The following is a 21,632-nucleotide window of genomic DNA, read 5'->3' on the forward strand; positions in this document are numbered from 1 at the left end:
GCTTAGCTGAGGTGCCCCAGGTGATTCCTGCAAGGTTCTGTCAGGGAGATTCTCGATTTTGGTTATGAGCTGACAGATAAATCCTATCCGTTTGGCAAGCTTACCTTTTTGACACAACAGGCTGCAAGAGATCATGGGGGGTAAATTCTAACTTTGTTGGGCAATGCACCACAATTTTTATATAATGTGCACGTTAAACATTTTGTAAAAAAAGCATTAGGCACAAATGAAGACTCATCGACTGAAAAGTGTGACTATTTTGTATTAGAATACATCAAGGTAAAGGTGCAGCCCCTGCAAGTTGTATGCTCACGCCACTGCTCGTGGAGCGGTCTCCCAACAGAGGGACAAAGAGAGAGGTTTATTAAAATAAGCTCAAATTATTATACTCAATACAGGATACTTCGTTGCATGCTTGCAGGATATTTTAATGAATAGATTTTAAAATAATACATTTCAGCTTTGTAATTACCCCATCTAAATGTTATAACAGGATCGGCTATTGGGGAAATATATCATCTACAATATAGCAACAACGGAATTCGCATTTCTCTGCCATGATATTGCAATTATGATGCAGCGTTGCACTCAACCGAATTATTTTTAACGGGAAATTTCAGATGGTTTAGTTCGGGCCTCTTGTCACGGAGTAATGAAAATGCATGCTGATCAGTGACTCACTGCTCCCAATCCTAACCCCTTAGTTGGACCTATTGGCAAATAATCAGGTTGAAGATTGAAAATACAGCACGAGCATGCAGCCAAGCCATTATCCGTATGATTCTGTGAGCACAGTCACTTTTATTCCTTTGTTATTGCATTATAATGTCTCTGCGTCAAATAAGGATCATCACTTTGTCTTTCTTGCCTGATTTTAGATTACCTTTTATCCATCGTTGGGGTGAATGGCTGTAAAGTGGTTGGCACACACTGCTGCGTTATGAACTCGGCGACGAGTTTCATTTCCGCTCACGGCTAACATCGGTGGGGAGTTATATCCGAACTAGTCTTGAGGCCCCACCTCACCAACCAGAACTGACCAGCGTGATAAAGTACTGTAGGGGTGTCAGGGGAAGGATTCCCACCAATAGATGGGTTAGTGGGAGGGGTGATCAAGGAGATATAAGGAGAGAACGGGCGGGAAGAAGGGGCCTTTGGCGGGAACGAGATTGGGACGGCTGGGGGACAGGTGTGGATGGAAGGAAAGGAATAAAGGACGAGACCCCTGCAATCTGGTGTCGGCTCCTACTTTACAGTACCGTACGGTCAACCATGCCCATGACTCAGACTACCATGGAAAGGCTTCATCCAGCAGTGGATTGAAAAGGGGCCCGTCATTTATTGTTATTATAACACATTGTGATATCTTGGTTTGAAGCTTTCGTGACTGCAGGAATCCATACTCTTTGGTTCTTTCGGTAAAGCCACCTGATGACGGACACTTGTGTTGCGCCCGAAACGTCGTGATTTTTTTATACCTACGTGACTTTACTGAAATAACCAAAGAGTACACATTGTGAAATGTTGTTCCTGAGCATTGTCCTAAGAAAAATAATTTTGTTGAATAAAAAATAGCTATGTGCTTTTTTTGTTATCAATCATCTGAAAATTGAGTCATTATTTACGTAAGTTGGGTCATTTAAGATGACAATTGACAAAAAAAATTGCCTCGCTCACTAGATAGTATCTATATGTGGTGCCAGCATGTCGTTTTATTTCAGTATTCATCCATTAAAAGTTTTTTTTAAAATTGACTTAAGTTTATATTGACATGCTGTCTTTTTAAACAGTTAGTTAATTTTCTTTCAATGAAAATTTTATATTCATAGTTGTTGGTATATTTGTTGCTATTTTTGGTATATGACTAAATGTATAATTACAATCTTCTTGTAATTGTGTTCATCATAAACAACCGTGTAAAATTTTACATGCAGCACAATAAATGTAAGAAATGACATTTTTACATCTATTCATATTTACGAAGTCGCCTGGGGTTAATGTAACATACGGCTCGCCAAGTTAATTCTGTATTAGACTGCGTGATCGGCATGTGCGTGCAGATTAATAGGGGGAACTTAGGCACGTAATAAAAATGACTGTCAATTCATATAAAAACGAAATATGAAAAAATGCATATGAATTTATATGATTATGATGAAATGAAATTCCCTTTATGCACTCGTGTTTACTTTTTGTATTATTTTGACACAGAATGCCATTTCTTTTGATGTCAATTAGCTTATGAATGGGTTGCTGTGGCGATAGCCATGACTTGCTGAGATTTCAGCCTCTGCTTTACATTCTTACACATATAACAATAGCAATAATGTGCAAAAATGTGTAGCATTTAATGTCACGTATCAATATTTAATGAGAAATTGAACACAATCATTACTATTTTTGGTTCTTTCGGTAAAGTCACGTAAAAGGGAAATAATAAAATAATATTTATATAATATTTTTGCACATTAGTGGTATAATATTAATATCATATTATTTTATTATGTCCCTTCTACGTGACTTTACCGAAAGAACCAAGAATATGAATCCCTGCAGTCACGAAAGCTTTAAGTCAAAATTTACAATCATTACTGTTTAAAACATGTCTCTTTTCAAAATGTATGTCAAGATTGCTATCTGCCATTCAATTTTCATAACATATTACAATAAATGCGATATTATTTGCACATGATAGAATAATAGCAGCTATAATTATTAGTATTAACCTGACTTGCAATGACGATGATACTAAATTGTGCAATCTGAACAATAATATGTCCTGCTTTAATGGAATATCGTTTTGTTTGGTGGATTTTGCATCGATACAACTGCTGTTTTAATACATAACTTGTGTTGTTTTTTATTATGTCAACAGTGGCCATGAGTTTGGACAATGAACACCTCTACTCACCACTGCTCTATCTACCTGCAAGATACGAGCTTCTTCACACGGAGACATCCTACCTCCTCAAGAGGGTGAACCAGGAAATTGCAACAAATGCAAACCTCACATCCCACTCCCAACCTTTTGTTATTCTTAAAGCCAATGGACCGCCAATCATGAACGTCAGTTTTGGACCTTTTTCAGCCTCAAAGCCAGTCACGATTGATCTCCTACGAACCAGAAACTCTTTTCAGCCTGATTCAATTGGCCCGAGGTCCAGCTGGCAACTGCAACCACTTTTAACGGAGGAAATTATGTTTTCTGATAGGCCCAAAGCTCAAGTGATGTTTTACATTACTGGAAGAGACTGGCTGGACCCTGACTCGATGCGGGACCTGCCTTGCATAAGGCTGCACGTTTTCCAAGATGCGCAAGAAGTGAGGAGTTCGTGCCAGTTGTCCGGAACCTTGGCAATGTGCCTAGCGGAGGTTGTGCTTCCATCGCGGTGGTTTTGGCCTCCCAGCCCTCTGCTGACATACGCAGAGGTGGAGCTTTACTGTGCCATGCAGTGGGGTGGCGAGTGCGCAAAAGAGGACAATACGGAGGTGCATGCCTGGAAGGCACAAGAGCTGTCAATCCTGCTACAGAACCTTCGTTGGGTGGGAAAACTGGTGCTGTATCGGGCACCTGACCTGCCCCCTACTCGCGAGGTAAAGCTGGATAATGACGTGGCGATCCTGCTTCCCATGAGGCCCTTGAGACCTGAAAACGTCATCAGCATTCCCATCTGCCTCCTGCCGAATTCCACGGTGGATCGATTCACAATTTGGTAAGACTTTTATATCATTAAGAGGACTCCGAGTTAGGTGAAAACATAATCAAGCTCAGGCATTGGAAATATATTCGTCGCCACGTGTGGCTGGTGTAGTTAAAAGGGAATTGTATAGGGTATATCCATGCCTCACTGTTTCTGCTTAACTTAACGCAACTTTAATATAGTGTTCATAATCTCCAGGATAAGCCGATTGCTTTAGGTTTATGTGAGCAAGCTGTGAAATTGATTCATAATATCGGTGGGATTTTTATTTTCAGAAATAGATATTAAGCTTGTGTGTGTGCGGGTGTGTAAATTGCCAGTGGCGATTATCTGAACCGCTCCTGGGCCTCCCCCGAGTTCTACTCAGCCTTAAATGGGAGTACCTGGTGCTCTGTATAAACATCAGCAATGGAGAGACAAAGGCGCCCGGGTATGGTGCCATCCACCCCCTTGTGTGCCATGCCAGCCGTCATATGTGCTCACTCACAGCAGTTGCACCAAAAGTCTGTTAAGGCTATATGGGGGGGGATCTTTGTCTTGTGTAAATTTCCTAAAATATATTCTTACTTTGAAAAAAAAAAGGTATGCATTAACTTGCTGGAGAATACTCTGTAATGCATGGCAGTTAAAAATAGATAACTCTTTATTTATGATTTCACTTTGGTTGGAGAGCTTGCACAAAGGGAGCTGCGCACTGCACTATGGACCTGGCAACCCGAGTTTGATTCCAGACCATTCGTGGCGAGTGACAGCCTCAGAGGCGTAGCTAGGATATTTTGCGCCCGGGGACGAACTATAAAATTGGCGCCCCCCCCCCCCCCCCCCCCGTTTAATCACATTTTCCTATTACATCGAATAAGGAATAATTTAAATTTTAATGAAACATTGTATTTAAAAAAGCAAATTTATAGAAATTATATTACATGGCTCACTCAGTCACTGTCGTAGACTGGTTGACATAGTCTACAAAAGATACATTTTTCTTGATTTCACTGTCGCAAGCTGGTCAATCACGTCATCAAAATTAGTTTTTTTCCAATGTTTCTCTTTCAATGCTAAGAAGAGCAAGATCGCTGAGACGATCTTGTCCCATTGAAGCACGCAAATACGACAAAATACGTTTCAATTTGCTGACCGACCGCTCACAGCTTGCAATTGAAACTGCTATTGTTAATAAAATTTGCATTGAAATTCGCAAATTCGGAAATATGTCGTCTCCATAAAACACAATCAAACCAAGAAGATCCAAAGGAGTTTCTGGTAGAACTTCATTCCGGTTACTGAGCAGCATTTTGCAATCTCCAATTTCTGTGAAAAGTTCGTGGCCATTCATGTAGGTGTCATAGAAATTTCCAAAATCTGTGCAATTTTGACGAATTGCATCGACATCGGATAGAAGAGTTTTGACGTCCAGCAGAAATACAAATTTTGTGTTCAGGTCTTTTAGTCGTAAAAACCGTGTTGACATCTCCTGTTGAAGTCGATAAAATACGCTCTTCATAACGTGCACAATTTCTTCTTCTGCTGAAAGTCCTGTATCTCTTGCCAGTTCTCCTGGCATCTTCCGACGTCGCCTAATTCTTCTGTCCACATCGATCTCCCAGGCTGTGCATCTTGTTTTGGCGTTTTCTACAGCAAATTGGCTCAAATCATCACGAAGCTTGACAAATTCATGCCCCAAAGATTCAAGATTCAGTTGCTGCTTCCTTGAAATTCATAGTAGGATCCTGTAAGCGCTTCTGAATACGATCAATTTTTCCAAGAATGACATTCCAGAAATGTAATAAAACTATGAAGTTAAAATTTAATACGCATGCCTGTAACTGTTCTGCATCACTTCTGGTTTCAGGCGTCATAGTTACGTCCTCCGATAATTTGTCTAGCAGCCCTACTAGTTCATCGAGTCCTTCATAGATAGCTTTAACAGCTTCTGATAGTGCACTCCAGTGTGTTTCAGGCCGTCGTAGTTTCCGCCACCAAAAACAGGCCAGTGACTAAGGCTGAAAGACTGCGCCTGTCTGTTGTTTGGGACGTTCTTTCATGTAAGTTCTTAATAGGCGCGCGTACCAAATGTGATTACATGACATGTAGGCTGTGTGTGGCGGGATACATAAACTTTTAGGTTGAGGTGTAGATTTGTGCAGTAGTTTCAGGCTACCGCACCCGCCGCAATAAGTTATAATGTAATGTTGTAAGCCTCATTTTGGCGCCCCTTTACCTTGGCGCCCGGGGACATATGTACCCCCTGCCCCCCCCTAGCTACGCCTCTGGACAGCCGAACCAATCCTTGGTTTCCTCCTCCACCAAATCGCACTGACAAATGTGGTGAAGTATGGTCAAACAACTCCCATGACTGACACGACGTGGGAAGGCCTTCATCCAGCAGTGGATTCACAAAGGGATGCGAGTTATTATCTTTCAGTTGATGGCGTAGGCTGTGTTGGTGCATTTTGTGTTCACATTGTAGATATAAAAAAATATGAAGACATTTTAATTTCATAATAATCTTCCCACTTAAAATGGCCGAAGTAAGTTCGTATAAATACGTAGGGAACATTTATCTTTTTTGCAACGACATTGATCAGTGCTTCATTGGTTGCTTACACAATGTTTGCCGTGCGACATTTTCAAATTACAACAATAGTTTGCAATGCTTAGCAGCACACTCTAATTGGCAATCCAGAGGTCTCTGGTTCAGTTCCTTCTCCTGGCACGGCAGTTGAAAAATTGGGAACGTTTCTAAATTCCCCACCTTTCCCTATGGCTACCCAGGCAATTATAAATGGTTACGGCACAGTTAGTTAATCAGCAGATCGTGTGCGGTGGGATAAAGTGTGGGTGCTTTTTCCAAGACATCCGGCCAAGCGGGGAAGAGGAAACCTACCAATTTCTTAGGAGTGCTTTCTAGAACTCTCCCTCTAGCATAGGTATTCCCCACAAGCAGTGGGATGAGCGAGGCAATTGCAGGGCTGCACCTTTATCTTCTTAGCTACATTTAACTAAATTTCGATTTAAAGCTTTTGTGACTGCATGGATTCATATTATTGGTTCTTTCGGTAAAGTCACGTAGAAGGGAAATAATAAAATAATAAAAATAAAACAATTACATTCTCACGACGTTTCGATTGCAACACAAGCAGTCATCATCCGGTGTGAAAACCACAGCGTTATTATTGTTCTGTAGTGTATGTTAAATAGCGATATAAACCTTAGTTGGTCTAGTAGGCTGTACATACATGCATCACTCTTTAAAAATTGTTGAAAACAATACGTTCACGATAAAATATAAATTTGAGACGCGCCTTATGTTGGGAAAGAAAATGTCTCGTAACCTTCAGACCTTGTTCACGTGAATTTCGAGGTTGCATTTTGAATTTGGATTTTAAAATATTCCCTTTTTTAATAATTCATGTAATTGTGGAAACAATGTTACATTATTGAAGACAGGAAATAAATAATGAATTTCCTTATTTGCATCGCAAGCTGAAATACCAAAATAGACATGGTAATGGTTGGCATTATGTGGCTTAGTCGAGCATGATGTGGAAGGAGCAACACTTAATGTTTACCTATCTCTAAAGACATACGATATTTTTTCAGTTTAATATTTTGAAAGTGGCAATTGGGCTTTAAAATTCCCATTACTCAGCAAATAAAGGGTGACAACTTTCTTTTTTCAGGATATTTTTTTAAAGAAACACTGAGAAAAAAAATAAATTGTTTGCATATATTATGCAAACTACCACATCTTGCATTCAAAACCTTTAAGTGTAGAAAACCAATGCGATATCATATTGTTGAATTCAACGTTACCGTTCATTAACAATATTGCACTTTGAAAGACAAGATTATTAAAGATCACCACAGAGGCTATTATAGCTGTGATAGCAATAATGATGTATGCACCTTTGTCAATCCACTGCTGCATTCAGGCCTCCCCACGCCCTGTTGGTCATGGAGATTGTTTGACCATACTTCAACACGTTTCAGGTATCACTCAACACTGATGTCAGTTAGCCATGGCCAGGTATCAAACTCGGGTCTCCAAATGTATAGCTTGCTACTCTAAGCACCGCACCACCAATACATCCCGTTTGCAATATGGATTTACCTATTTTTAAATCTACAGTTTACTTCCTCGGTCCACATAGGTGTCCATGATGGATAAGGTAACAAAGATACTGTGATTCTTAATGTGGGGTAGTGGCAGATGTTGATAAATGTGTGGTGGCCAGTGAAATTGGATGTTGAATGTACAAAATTGAGTAAATTGGCAATATCGCACTCAATTGACTCATTCTGCCCATTCCACACGTGATTTGTGGTGTAAGCTGCCACTGCTGAAAGAACCACGGAGATACAATGTAATAAATAAGCACCCTGGATCAAATAGGATTCTCCACATATTCCCATAAAATATGTGAGTTAAAGTATTGATTCACAGATATCTGGGATTGGTTTAAAAAGCACGTAAAACAGCGTTTGCAGTGAAACTCCTCTTGCTTATAGATTCCGCATTTTTGTGAATTCAGTTAACAGTGAGGTCGGGCTGATCACACATCTGCATAATTAACAGAGCAGAAATAATGTGGACGGGCACGCTCTTACGTGCAGGAAAGGTGCCAATTCCCCGGAACCTCTTAGGTGCCTAACCTTAGCAAAAAACTGTGAAAAATACATACCGGGGCAAAAAAATGGGGAACAAAGTTGATAAGAAAAAACGCATAAAGAGATGTAAAAAAAATATCGTCAAGGACAACATATACACAAGGGCAGTGGTATAGCATGGTTGGCATGGGGCCTGTTGCAATGAATAACATATGCCTCACCCCTTCCACACTTCCCTGTACAATTTTCTCCACTCTTTGTATCTTGATGCCGTGGCCGCTGTGGCTCGTGAAACACAATGCAGTTGCATTGCTTGCACACACAATAGCTATGCCACTTGCATGGCAGCAAAACAAGAACTCGCACATGTTCAACGGACCAGGGTTATTCTGGCGACACGATGGGGCTGAGAGGCTGGCCCAGGCCACGATCCTAACACTCGACCCGATCAGCTGCACCCCATCCCAACAAAAGGGAGGCCTTGCAGTTGGGGCTTTTTTTTATCTGTCATTTTCTGCAGATCAGATTGTTTTTTTTTTAAAGGTGCAGGTCTGAAATATCTTGCTCACAACTCTACCATGCTGAGGCCCTCTAGAAAGTATTGGCCTGCGCTTCCACACTGCCCATATGTCTTACAAGGGGTGGGAGAATCCACACTTTACCCCGCCACATGCAACGTGCTGATCGACGAATTGTGGTTTACCCATATGGTACTGCTGGATGGACAGAGGCAGTGGGAATTTAAGAAACTTTCCCCATTATGTTCAACTGCTGTGCAGAGAGTTCAAACCTGCAACCTCTAAAATGCAAAGTCCAGTGAGATAACGAGTCAGGGTTGAATCAGCTCAGGAAGTAAGTGTTTGCTATAGAAAGGAATTTCACTGTCCTTAGTAACCCTGCTTTTGTGAATTATTCCACCCTTAAATTTATGTTGGTGGCATTTTGAAATTATGCTTGGAAAGCAAGCGTGTACGTCATATTTATATTGCAAATGCTGTCACCGTTGCAGAATTTAAAATTATGCAAAGCCTCTTTCTTGAATGACTTTGATAGCTTCCTATCTAATATTCAAGTCCCCGTGTATGCACTCTACTGCACAGATATAGGCACATTGTAAATGTGTGTTTGCAAGCGTGATATTTTCACCAACTGTTGCAAAGGCTCAACGTTAAAATGCTCTTAACTCCTCTTCACATGTTGGACAAGGATTGCATTTTTATAAATGCCTCTAAGTGTGCATGTCCCTGCTGCTTATTCTTCCAAAAGCATTCCATCCTAATCTCGTCCACATATTCATTCCATACATTTCATTCCAGTACATTTTCAATAAATGCCCTGTACATACTCTACATGCTCGGTTGTGTTTTCCGGTTGTATTGCACTTGTTGTACATGACGTTCGTCTAGCTCATGTTTATCTTGAGCCCAACTTTGCAGCCTTCTTTATTAAGTTATTCCATTGTTTCCTGTATTTCATATTCAGTTATAATTGTTAATAATGAAACACAACATACCCTTCTTCCCAAAGAAACAACTTATATTGCCTATGACAAGTGAATAAGAAACATGAGGCATAAAAAAACAGAAGTATGAAAAGTATGCAAAGAAGAAAGGAATTACACCAAGAGACAGTCAGACAGAGGGAAGAACATGTGGATTGGAGAATATATACAAGTTAGGGATATCATATCGACTATTCATAAAAAAAAATAAGCGGGCTTGTACAGGACATTGTGAGAAGGGATGATGGATGATGGACCAAACTGGGGATATGTACCTCAGAAGTGAGGTCGATTATGACATGGCAAGGGTCCAAGGGATGATGACGATATGGGAAGGCCTTCATCCAGCAGTGGATAAATCATGGCTATCCAGTGATAATGATGATGCGCTCTAAGTGTGTGATTCCCGTGAACAGGGCTCTCATGCACCAAAGTAGTTTTAAATATTTAATTTTGGATTTAGATACACGGGGATATTTTAGCTATAATTCTGCCACTTTTTGGTGGAATGACCGTTTTTGCATAAAATCGCCCCCTTTTCACACTTTGAAATTCATGTGGAGTCGGTTTTCGCGAATAAATCTCAGCTCTGCACTACAATTCCGGTGACCTGAGTTCAATTCTCGGCCACGGGGAACATCCGTGACACCTGTTCAGAGCCTTCCCGAGGGCATTAGATTGGCTGCCTGGTGTGCCCTGCGCAAATGATTGGTGCACATCTAGAATTCTGAGCTTTGGAGGCAAGTATTTGTGGATCACCATGGGATAGAGGTTGGTGTGGGTTAGTGGATTGGGTGTTTGTGGATTATCATCAGCTGCAGCGGCAATGTTATCATTGTCATCATCATCCATCATCTATATATAATCACTACCATGGTAATCATGCCCATCATCACCACCACTCTATCACATCGTTGTAATTTGTTTAATCTTACCATAAAATTCATCGTCGCTGTAATCTTCGACATCGTTATCATAAAAAAAATAATCATACCCAATCTACATTGTTGTGATCACTATCGTTTTCAGAATCCATCATTATAATCACCACCGTCGTCATTTCTTTTCATAAACACTGAGCAGTCTTTTGGTGGGAGCTCAATCCCTGCGCCTTGGTTCAGAGTGGCGTTAACTCGCACAAATCAGCCGTGTGGAAAAGCGTTGCTTAGCACCTGCCAGTCAACCCAAAACACCTAAGGTCTGTCTCGTGACCTGCTGCTCGCAAGTCTTTTTTCGGCAAACTTTAAGTGGCCTCAGGGGGGCATCTCGCCCGGCAGAAGTGCCGTGGGTGAAGTCCGCCCGCCACTACAGCGGTGAACCGCGGGTGTTGTTGTGCTTGGTTAAACGCCACTGCGATGCGATTCGAGTGGCGACCCAAGTTCAATTCCCACTCGCAGCCAACACAGTGACTCGTTTCAGACTCGGGAGGTATATGCTATCCTGAGCGCAAGATCTCTTCCGTACTACGGATGTGTTCCAGATTTTTTTGAATTCATCCCAAAATTCCTAAATTGGTGCCTAGATATTTTTTCTTTTAGTCAATGATCCGAACTTATGACATCACGGGAAGTGATGTCACTTACATTGCATTACATCCGTTCTTTTCCCACCGATAGTGGGGTTATCTTGCCATTGGCTGACGCTATATTTGTTAGGCATGCTAAATTATAATTTATGCTAAATAAATTGCCATTTATGCTAAATAAATGTATGCTGATAATTATTATCGGTGTAAATTTATCTAAAAAAATCTGACGGAAAAAAGCGTACAAAATTGTCCATTAAATATGAAATCTAACTATTTAAAATTAAATCTTACCCCAATTAGATACATTATATGAATTATTATCCACTGTTATGAAATAATCTCAGGCTCTTATTATGAGCTTAACATTGGCACGGATATCGTCGAAGAAGTTTTCCACAAAGAGTGCGAACGTTTCCCACATCTGTAACAGTATATGGCAGAACCTCCATGTGTACTGCAGATGTTTTGTGATGGGAAGAAAGCAAATTGTCTGAATATTGTGTTATTTCGTAGGAAAAAAATACAATTGGCGATTGCCTTAAAGATATATATTTCCTTTCGCTTCACATTGTATATGTAGATGTTTGGCCCGCAGTGGTATAATGAAATGGAGAGAAAAAAGATAATTATTGTAATCACATCACGTAATTTTCACCGCAGAAATGAACCGGATTTCACCAGTCAAAAACTCAAAATGGTTTCATGCTTAAATGAGCGTAATGATTCTTGATTCTTTACTTCTGTTTATAGCCCTGAGCCAAGCGATGCAAAGTCCATGTTCCTATGATGGGAGTGAGCGTATCCATATTACATTAAGACAACTGTTGATTTCCCAAAAGATAATGTTATCTCCCTTGCCTGGTATGCAGGAGGTCGTGGGTTCAATCGAGACCCTAACGCCTGTATATTTGTAGTTTGCATGTTCTCCCCGTGGTCGCGTGAATTTTTCTCTGGGTTCTACAATTATTCCCTCCACATTTAGAAACATGCATTTAGAGTATTTGGCTATTCTTTGGGTCTTTCGGTAAAGTCAAGTAGATAGGTTAAAAAAAATAACAAAAAAAATCTACGACGTATTTGTCTGCTTTAAATATCACTTCGTTGAACTATATCACATGTTGACCTGGTCGCTTCTGAAAAAAGAGCTATATAGCTCAGTGGACCTTACCTGATGAAATAAAAAGTTTAGTTTCGAAGAAAATAAGTTTTTGGCCTCTGGATAATTGGTTCGTGCTAGTTGCTGCAGGAGAACAGGTGGGGCGGAGGGGGCCAACTCGTCCAGTCTAGTCGGATGTCACTCACCACTGGGGTTAGCTGTGGCCTGGAATAGAACTCAGGTTACCAGGTTCATTGTGCAATATGTGAACTGCTACACCCCAATTCATAACGCTAGATCTAATATAAAAACAATAAAACTACAAATGAATATGGCATTGCCATGTTAATTCTTGCTACGAGAGTACATTCTTATCACGCGCTTAATTAGCCAGCATTGCATAACAATGACAGATAGTCATTCAGTCCACGTCCATTTGATGATTATCAATGCGTTGCATTTGTTTACTTTATTGCATTTTAGGACTGTTTAGTTGTCCATTCAAGTAAATATAATTACATCTGGTGATGCTTAAATACACTCAGTGCTAACTCTAAAGCACACAGCTGATAACAGTGTATGTGCTTTGGCGCGTGTTTTATACAGGGAGCTACTTTTAAGATCAATTATCTTAGAATATAGAAGCAATCACTCACATTATACGGTAGTAACTTGTTTTCCTGTCTGTGTCCGAACAGTGGTATTAATGCTGCGTATATTAAACTTGTGATTATCTGAATGTGATTGGGTGTTATTATACTCAAACCTACTTAAGTCAAATCGTTAATGATGTTTCCATTTTAAAAGCCAGAAAGCTGACGAAAGGAAAACAAGTCAAAATGCAGCTTGGTGAATGACATAATATCTGCCGTTTTATTAAATCTACAAAACAGACAGGCTGATCAATTGGGATAATGCAATGTTGTGAATTAACCTTTACGTTTCCAGAATGTTCTATTTGGAAATCGTTAGACTAACTTTTGGAACCTTTCAAAACTGCAGTTGTTTAAGAATGATAACCTAAGGGAAACCAGAGAGCTGCTGAAATAGTGCAGCAAAATTTGATGCATATTATTACAGTTACCTATTGAAGTTACGTAACATTTTGCACACTCTCACCAGACATGCTCTATGCACTACTGGATGAAGACCTCCCCGAGTCATAGCCATCCCTCAAGCCCAGTGGCGGCTCCTGCAAAATCTCTCAGGGGGGGCGATTGTCTGGATGATTGATAAGGATAAGGTCCACCCATGCAATGGATAAATTAACAGCTTAAGCATGTAAAGGCAACTTCACTTCTTTAATATTAATGAAAAATAAAGTGACTCTTACAATACATCTTGTTTGTTTCTATACTCACTATTAATACAATCCACTCAAGTTTCTTTTATTAAAGATTCCACTAGGTGACGACAAATTATATTGTTGGATGAAACGTGCTTACGTATGATGACGTAAGCACGTTAGGGCGAGCCCTCCCGGAAGCCATAGAGAATGCATTGGAGTGCCCCCCGTTCGAAAAAAAACATCATTGAATGTAAGTCTATGGGGCCACTCGGGGCGATTCTCAGCCGGAGTGAAATCGCCCAAAAAGAGGCGGTACTCCACAGAACGTGACATGACTATATCCAGAGGCACAGTGACGGCTAGCGTGACTCTGTGGTTCAATGACATTGGTGGTGCGTCGCCCAATCGCCCTAATGAAGAAACCGCCCCTGCTCAAGCCGTGTGTTGCAACATTCCATCTAGCTCGTGCACATGAGCTGATCTCATTAGTAAAAACTGATCATCCTTTTAGGCAGGTTCTCTCCGTTGGCGGCCACCCTGTCTTCAATCTCGACCGTTGGCTGTCATTACCTTCTGGAGTTGTGTCTTGCCCATGTCCACTCGCTTAACAGCTGATATGCCTCTCAAGTAGGCAAAGAAGCGTGGACGGGTGCACCCTTGGAGTTACACTGAGACAAATAACATATGCGTCCCACAACAGCAATACACATTTCACACGCACACTTGAACTATAATTAAACATACAGTCACAAGCATGTGCAGTGTACGTAAACAAAATCTAAAACTGAAACGCAATCGAACTTAGTGCAATGCTGAGGAATTTCAAGAAAAACTGTTTTGCTTTTTGACGACGTAACCCTGAATGCACCCGAACTCATCGGATCTCAGAGAGCGGACCTGGAGTGAGCGTGGCAATGCTTCTCTGGACGACCACCGCCCCGGGGCTAGCCAGGTGTGGGCCGCAAGGTGGTAGTCAGAAGACGGTAGTCATTGGGTGTTACTTTATATGCATGGTGGGCTTTCTCAAGGTACTCTGGTCGCCCCCCCCCCCCCCCCCCCGCCATATGCCACTTATTAATGGTATTGGCCAGAAATCCCAATGGAGGGCCCTCCTGAAAAGGAGTCTTACAACTCAGTGAGCATTGCCTGGGTAAATAATTGGCGTCATCGTTATTGTTATTAACATCGGGGCCGAAAACCTAATGGAGCTATTGTATATCAATAGCCATGATGAGCATGAGTATCTTTTTTCCCACCGAATGTTTAAAATAGCACCCAATCAGAAATTGGCCAGCATCGCGGCTAAGCATATTATATCGTGAAATGCCAGAAGGTATTGTAAATTCAAATAATACAGTCGCAGCCTTCAGTAAGTCATAAATAGTAGGAAATGGCTTTAAGTTCCCTTCTTTCTGTTTTTCTTCCAAATCTGCATCGCCAAATGTCGACCGCTTTCCCCGTTGAATGCAGACAGCGTCTCGGGCAAATGCAACTGCCACATTGATCTGTGCCGCCATCCCTGCGGCGCTCAATCCCTAAACAATACGGCACATGCCATCGGGATGCTGGAGAACACAATTTAAATGTTAACTACAGCTGCATGGTAATTGAATCGCCAGGCAATGTCTGTACGAAGGCTCATTACAGCCGGCAGATCATTGCAGTGTAACAGGGCAGTGAATTATGATCTGTACAGCAGCCTGAGTGGGGGGGGGAAATCCATGAATATTTTAACAATCCCCCTGCTATGGTTCGTAAAGACTCTCATTCCCCCAGGTTCCGTCCACAAATGGTGCTTTTTTGCATACCTTTTTTTCGGCATTTAATTTTTTTTTCCATATTTTATTGCGTTATGTTGAATATGCCATTTGATTTGGGTTTTTTTTTTCCCGTAAATTGTGTCTCTCCGGAATTCATTTGAACTCATAAGCCTCTTTATCACCATTAGACATTTTTTTAATTATATTCGTTTTTTTACAATTATCACATTTATGCAATTACGATCATATAAATGTCCTACCAGCACACTTATTATCAAAAGGGAACAAATATATGAAAATGGTGCGATAGACTCCGTTCCAGTACCTTTTCATTATATTCCTGATGCTCACCCTGAGACTGTTTTTCCTTTATGTTATCCAGGGAGTGGTTTTGCTGTAGGCATGTATAACAGTGTTTAAATTATTCGATTAAAATTGATTGCTACACTCACAACGCAAGTATCCAATGGTGCGTGTAAGATTATTTTCTATTCATGTATGTAGTGTGTACTACGAGGACTTCTGTGTACCATTGTAGGGATACTACTCACCACAATGTAAAACAAAACTATGTTTTTTATATTTTATTAAATAGCGACTTCAATCACGCTTAATTGTCTGTCACCTTCACAGGCCTAGTGCGTTGTCCGTTATCTCCTCACGTGTGTGGGTTTTCTCTCAGGATCCTTGGGATTTATGCCATGTCAAAAAAACGTATGTGCCGACGTATATCGGGAATATTAGCGACAAATGAATTATCATTATTGTTCAATTACATTATTATTATTCATCATATATTGGGTTTTATGCAATTATCAACAAGCTAAGACCACAAACTCATTACACCTGAACTACAATACCTTGTTGATCTCGTCAAGGAGGATAATCCATCACCCGGTCATCCTTACAGCAGCTTTTGGCGAACCATCGAACAAATACAGTAGCTGCATAGCGTGCTTTCAGATGCGCTTCTGCGGCTGTCTGGAATGATCTTTCCTTCTGATATTAGCAAGCCACTGGAGCTATCCACTTCTAAATCGAGACAGAAAACTAATTTCTTTAGAACTGCCTTTTTTTGTTTAGTTTGTTGTCCTTCCCCGCACCTCCAATTTGCACGGTTGACTGTGTACGGCGTGGCAGAAGTTAAACGTACACGCATACATACCGCTTTTTCCCCGAGTATTATACCACGATCATTAGCCACATGAGCACACTCGCCATCAGACTCATGGAATGGAAGATGCCCATTGAAAACTACCACAAGCCACTTTGTGTTCATGACATTTTAAGAGTATAAACTTAGGTGCTGTGCATATAATTAGGGAATTATATGCAGAGGGGGATAGCTGATGAAGCCATTAAATATGTAAATGGACAAATGTTCATATAGATGTTAATATTAGGCTCTGCTTTTGCAAAATAAATCAAGAGCATAACCCTTCATCACAGATAAAAATGTCAGATTACTCTTTTGGCAGACGAGAGCGAATTGTAAATTCCACATGTTGAACGAATGAGACACAGGCACGGATGATAATTCTCCCTCAACCTTTTGGGGGAGTAACTTTCACAGTAATGTCATCATGAGTCACTCATAATTATATGGAAATGGCCATTACACATCAGAAACATTCCGGGTTCCACCCGCTTCGGTACGGTGTCCAGGTTAGCGATGAGCTCATTTTTACCGCACGATGATAATATTTATGGCAGTTAAGTCCTAGTTATGCCTGAAAATGTCCACGTGGACAGCAGGTGACTCTTGCTGGACATCATTACATCTGGCACCCCATACTCAACGATGCCAAACACAGAATCAGTCTTAACTGTCCATATGAAGACATATGCCTGACTCACGTGGTCAAAGCATCAACTAAATATATAAATATTATTAGTACCCTTGCACTAGAAATTTAATGCAAAATGTAGATATCGAATTCGTGTTAAAGGGCCACCCAGTAGTACCCATGGTACCCTCCGCTGGACAAAATAGGAGTTTCTACCCCGCATCCTGGACAAATGAATTACCTTTTTTTTAACCGACACATGCATCAAATGCAGTTGAGCTACACGTTTTGTGAGTTCGATCTAATTGCACCTCCAATGAGCAAGTTTGACTCCCGCACCCCACAATTAGCACTATTGGCTACGTACGGTGCGAAAGAAGTTCAACATACAGTGCATGCATTAACTTCAAAACCCTAACGTATTCAAAGTGGCAGTGGACTTGCGAATGCATTGTAAATGAAGAGAACTGACATATAGTGAAGAGACCGGCTTTGTGCTTATGGTCATGTCAATGATGTACAGCAAAAAACTTCACACTTGAAAAAGTGAACATGGGACCTAATTACCAATGTGAATCGCTGATAAGGATGGGCCACGTTTGACAAGTTTTCTCAAACTCACCGCTTTTAACCAGAAACCAACACTTTCTTGACAATAGTCTGTGTAGGTGATCACCTGTGGAATATAGCGCGACAATATTAATTTGGTGTATTTCTTTCATCTCTTCTTCTTACCATTGTATTCCTGTCCATCTGATTAGGCTTGTGTCGTCATTTTAACTCCCGGCTCATCACAGCCATATGTGCAGGCTTCACAGGAAGCTGTGCTTTTGTGCAGTATAATATAGTGTGGATAGGGATTTTTTTTTATCCCTTAGGACACAAAAAAAGGAAAGCTGCAAGTCTAATTTCCATAAACGTGGCTTGCTTCCTCCACTCTTCAACACAGCATATCGATAAGAAACTTGTTCCGCATAACTGGTCGTTAAAGGCTAATAACATGCTTTCAAGACGACTCCTCGGTATCAGAAAAATGTGAGTCTTGCGGGAGCAATGTTTATCTTGTATTTTGCAATGCTCAAACCAACGTTTGAGCATTAACACTACACTTTGCTCCACGTTTAACTGCAGACCTACTCACGAAGATAGAACTTTTTTTTTATTTTTTTTGTTCCTGGGTATAAAGTGTTATTTCCTAATTGCTTATGCCTCAAAAGTACAGGAAATTGTTATTATTTACCACAAACGTTGCTTTTGTGACTAGGACAGTGATATTTTGAAATTTACATATTTTCCAGAACATTCCAAATAGATTCAGTGCTGCGTAAAATTGGAGTAACTTCTAGAACATTCTAAACATTCCAGTAATACGAATAGGAGTATAAATACAGGGGCTATAAGCAGACCAGTTCAGCTGAGTTCCAGCTGCCTAAGTGGATACATATCTGCATTTTCGGAGATGGCATCAAGAGGCTGCAAGCATCCGGCAGACGCATTTTGCTATGTCTGCGGCCAATTTATCAAGACAAGAGCGAAAAAGTACTCTGTGGAAGCATCTGCTAAGATGTGTGAGGCCTACAAGGCATATTTCGGCATGACTGTTGGGGATCAAGACAAACCTTGGGCACATAATTTCACCTGCGAGCAATGCAAAACAACTCTGGAAGGTAAGATGGACAATTGTTGCTCGGAATTTAACGTTATAAAATTTGATAACATTTTTAAAATTGTAAAAGTTTTTCAATTTTAAATGTTTTACTATTTTCAATGTTATTGAAAAGATATATTATACATGAAAAATGTTGCGAGAATCTCTTACACGTTAGTCAAGGGTGAAATAAAAAAAAAATTGTAGGATGGTAAAGAAAGGAAAAGATAGCCATGAAGTTCGCTATCCCAAGAATTTAGTGGGAACCCACTCAAGCAACTGCTACGTCTGCATGGTGGACCCTTCCAAACGTCGGACTGACAAGAATGCACCTGCAATCACGTATCCGGACCTTCCTTCATCCATCGCCCCGGTGCCACACTGCCATGAGCTTCCCATACCCACTCCTCCGGAGAGGCAGCAGCCGTCTTTAGAAGAGAGCAGCAAGTCAGAGAGCGAGGAAGACTTTGTAGATCCAGATGACAATTTCAGAGGTGGAGCTGAGGAGAGAAATCCATACTACCTCAACCAAAAAGACCTCAACGACTTCATCAAAGATCTTGGTCTCAGCAAGTCCAATGCCAAGTTTTTGACGTCTAGCCTCAAGCAGTGGAACTTGTTAGATGAAATTGTGCAAGTCGCAGATCAGAGGAAGCGTCACCAATTTTTTGCAGCTTCTTCACCCGTCAAGATGGGCTCTGCTTCTGCCACAATGTGACCAGTCTGTTCGAGGCAATCGGAATCGCCTGTAACCAGAATGAGTGGTGCCTCTTCATTGACAGCTCATCCAGGAGCCTCAAAGCCGTGCTGCTCCATAATGGTAACAAGTACCCGTCTCTTCCCCTGGGTCACTCGGTGCACCTCAAAGAGGATTACAACAGCATCAAGACCTTGCTGGATGCCTTGCGGTATGATGAGTATGACTGGGAGGTCATCGGAGACTTCAAAATGGTGGCATTCCTGATGGGTCTCCAAGGCGGTTTTACCAAGTTCCCCTGCTATCTTTGCCTTTGGGACAGCAGGGACACCAAGGCACACTACCTCAGGCGGGACTGGCCACAGCGGACCGAGTTCTCTGTGGGGAGGAATAGCGTCAAGTGGGAGCCACTGGTGGACCCCCGGAAGGTGCTGATGCCACCACTGCACATCAAATTGGGCCTTATGAAACAATTTGTCACAGTGGTTCGTTGCTTCCTGGGCAATCACAAGGTCAAAACTACGGGGAACTGATTGAGACTGGTGAAGAACTACGGCACAATGGTCTGCAGGATGTCCCTCAAAGTCCATATATTTGATGCTCATCTTGATAAATTCAAGGAGAACATGGGAGCGTTCTCGAAGGAGCAAGGCGAGCGCTTACACCAGGATATACTGGACTTGGAACGCCGCTACCAAGGAGAGTACAACGATAACATGATGGGGGCTGATTCGTGAAAGTGATTTACAGTATTATCGTAAATCTCGAAAAATTACTCCTGAATCATTTGTAGTAATTTTTGTATTACTTTAGTATAAATACATGTAAATTTGTATTCATATGTTGGTTTTTCTGACTTTATTTGAACGAAAAGACACACATTTGCACATTTTCTCATTGAAAATAGGTACATTTCAAATTAGCACTGTTCTGGTCACAAAAGCAAGGTTTGTGGGGAATAATAGCGATTTACATACTTTTTAGGCATAGGCAATTAGGAAATAACACTTACTACCCAGGAACAAAAATTGTGTTACATAGTGTATAATCAATGCTTTTAGCCATTTATTTTACACTAGCCTTTCGCCCTTCTAAAGACGGGTGAATTGCAGTAAATATGAAACTTGCGAAGCAGACCGCGATGTTATATTCATTGCATTAATGCGTGTGCAATTTTAAAGGGCGCGGTGACACAGACCTATTTCATGTTAAGGTTATAATATCTTGTTCATCATGACGTCCTTTTTACTTCGATGTCTCAACAGCGTTACGGAGATCGCGTGGCGTGAGGGTTCTGCCTTTGTAGTGAGGGTTGTAAGTTGACGTCGAGGGGGGGGGGGGAGGAGGCGCCTCGCCCCCACCATGTGGAGTGACGTCACCCGCTAATTATTATGAATGGGGGGGGGGTCCATTTGGAGGACGTCACCTTATCATGATTATTATTGAGGGGGGCTGTTCGATTTGGAGTGACGTCACCTGCTCATGATTATTATTGAGGGGGAGGGTGCTCCATCTCTGGGCAACCCGAGTTCGATTCCCGACCATGGTTAACATCAGCAGACAATGATATCAGAACGGACCCGACCCTGCCCCCAATCCACCCTCCCTTCCCCACCAAGCACTACCTTTGCCAACCCACACTGATCAATGTGGTGAGATATTGTCAAAAAACATCCCATGACAGACAAGGCTCAGGGAGGCCTTCATCCGTTGGGATTTCTAATCTTGTCCCATCATTTAAGTACAACTAAAAAATTAACCCGTAAAAACAAAGTTTTTCACTATAAATCCTTTATATGCGTGGCGGCTAGAGTCCTCTCGTCCTCTGGCTTGAGATGGCTGCCACCTATGGGTCAGATGATTGTCTGCCACAATTAAGCAATTGGTAATTAAATATTTTTAAAAAATTCCCTAAACAGTGTAAAAATTTTGAAAAAACGTTCATGAAAATTAATTGTCAAGCACAACGAGTCTGTGTGCAAAATGTCAGCTCGATTGGATCACGGGAAGTGGTTTAA

The 21,632-nt window shown here is 41.2% G+C and overlaps 1 protein-coding gene across 1 annotated transcript in view; it reads left to right on the forward strand.

Moving 5' to 3' along the window:
• Positions 1-21,632, forward strand: part of LOC133348427 (transmembrane protein 132C-like) — a 160,756-nt gene that overhangs the window by 69,699 nt on the left and 69,425 nt on the right. Inside the window, exon 2 of the mRNA XM_061561220.1 lies at positions 2,876-3,713. Within this exon, the coding sequence (XP_061417204.1) occupies positions 2,876-3,713 (838 nt within the window). The remainder of the gene's footprint in view (positions 1-2,875; positions 3,714-21,632) is intronic.

Source organism: Lethenteron reissneri, chromosome 27 (genome assembly GCF_015708825.2).
Source record: "Lethenteron reissneri isolate LAM-NWPU_2019-01 chromosome 27, ASM1570882v1, whole genome shotgun sequence".
In the NCBI taxonomy this organism is placed as follows: domain Eukaryota; kingdom Metazoa; phylum Chordata; class Hyperoartia; order Petromyzontiformes; family Petromyzontidae; genus Lethenteron; species Lethenteron reissneri.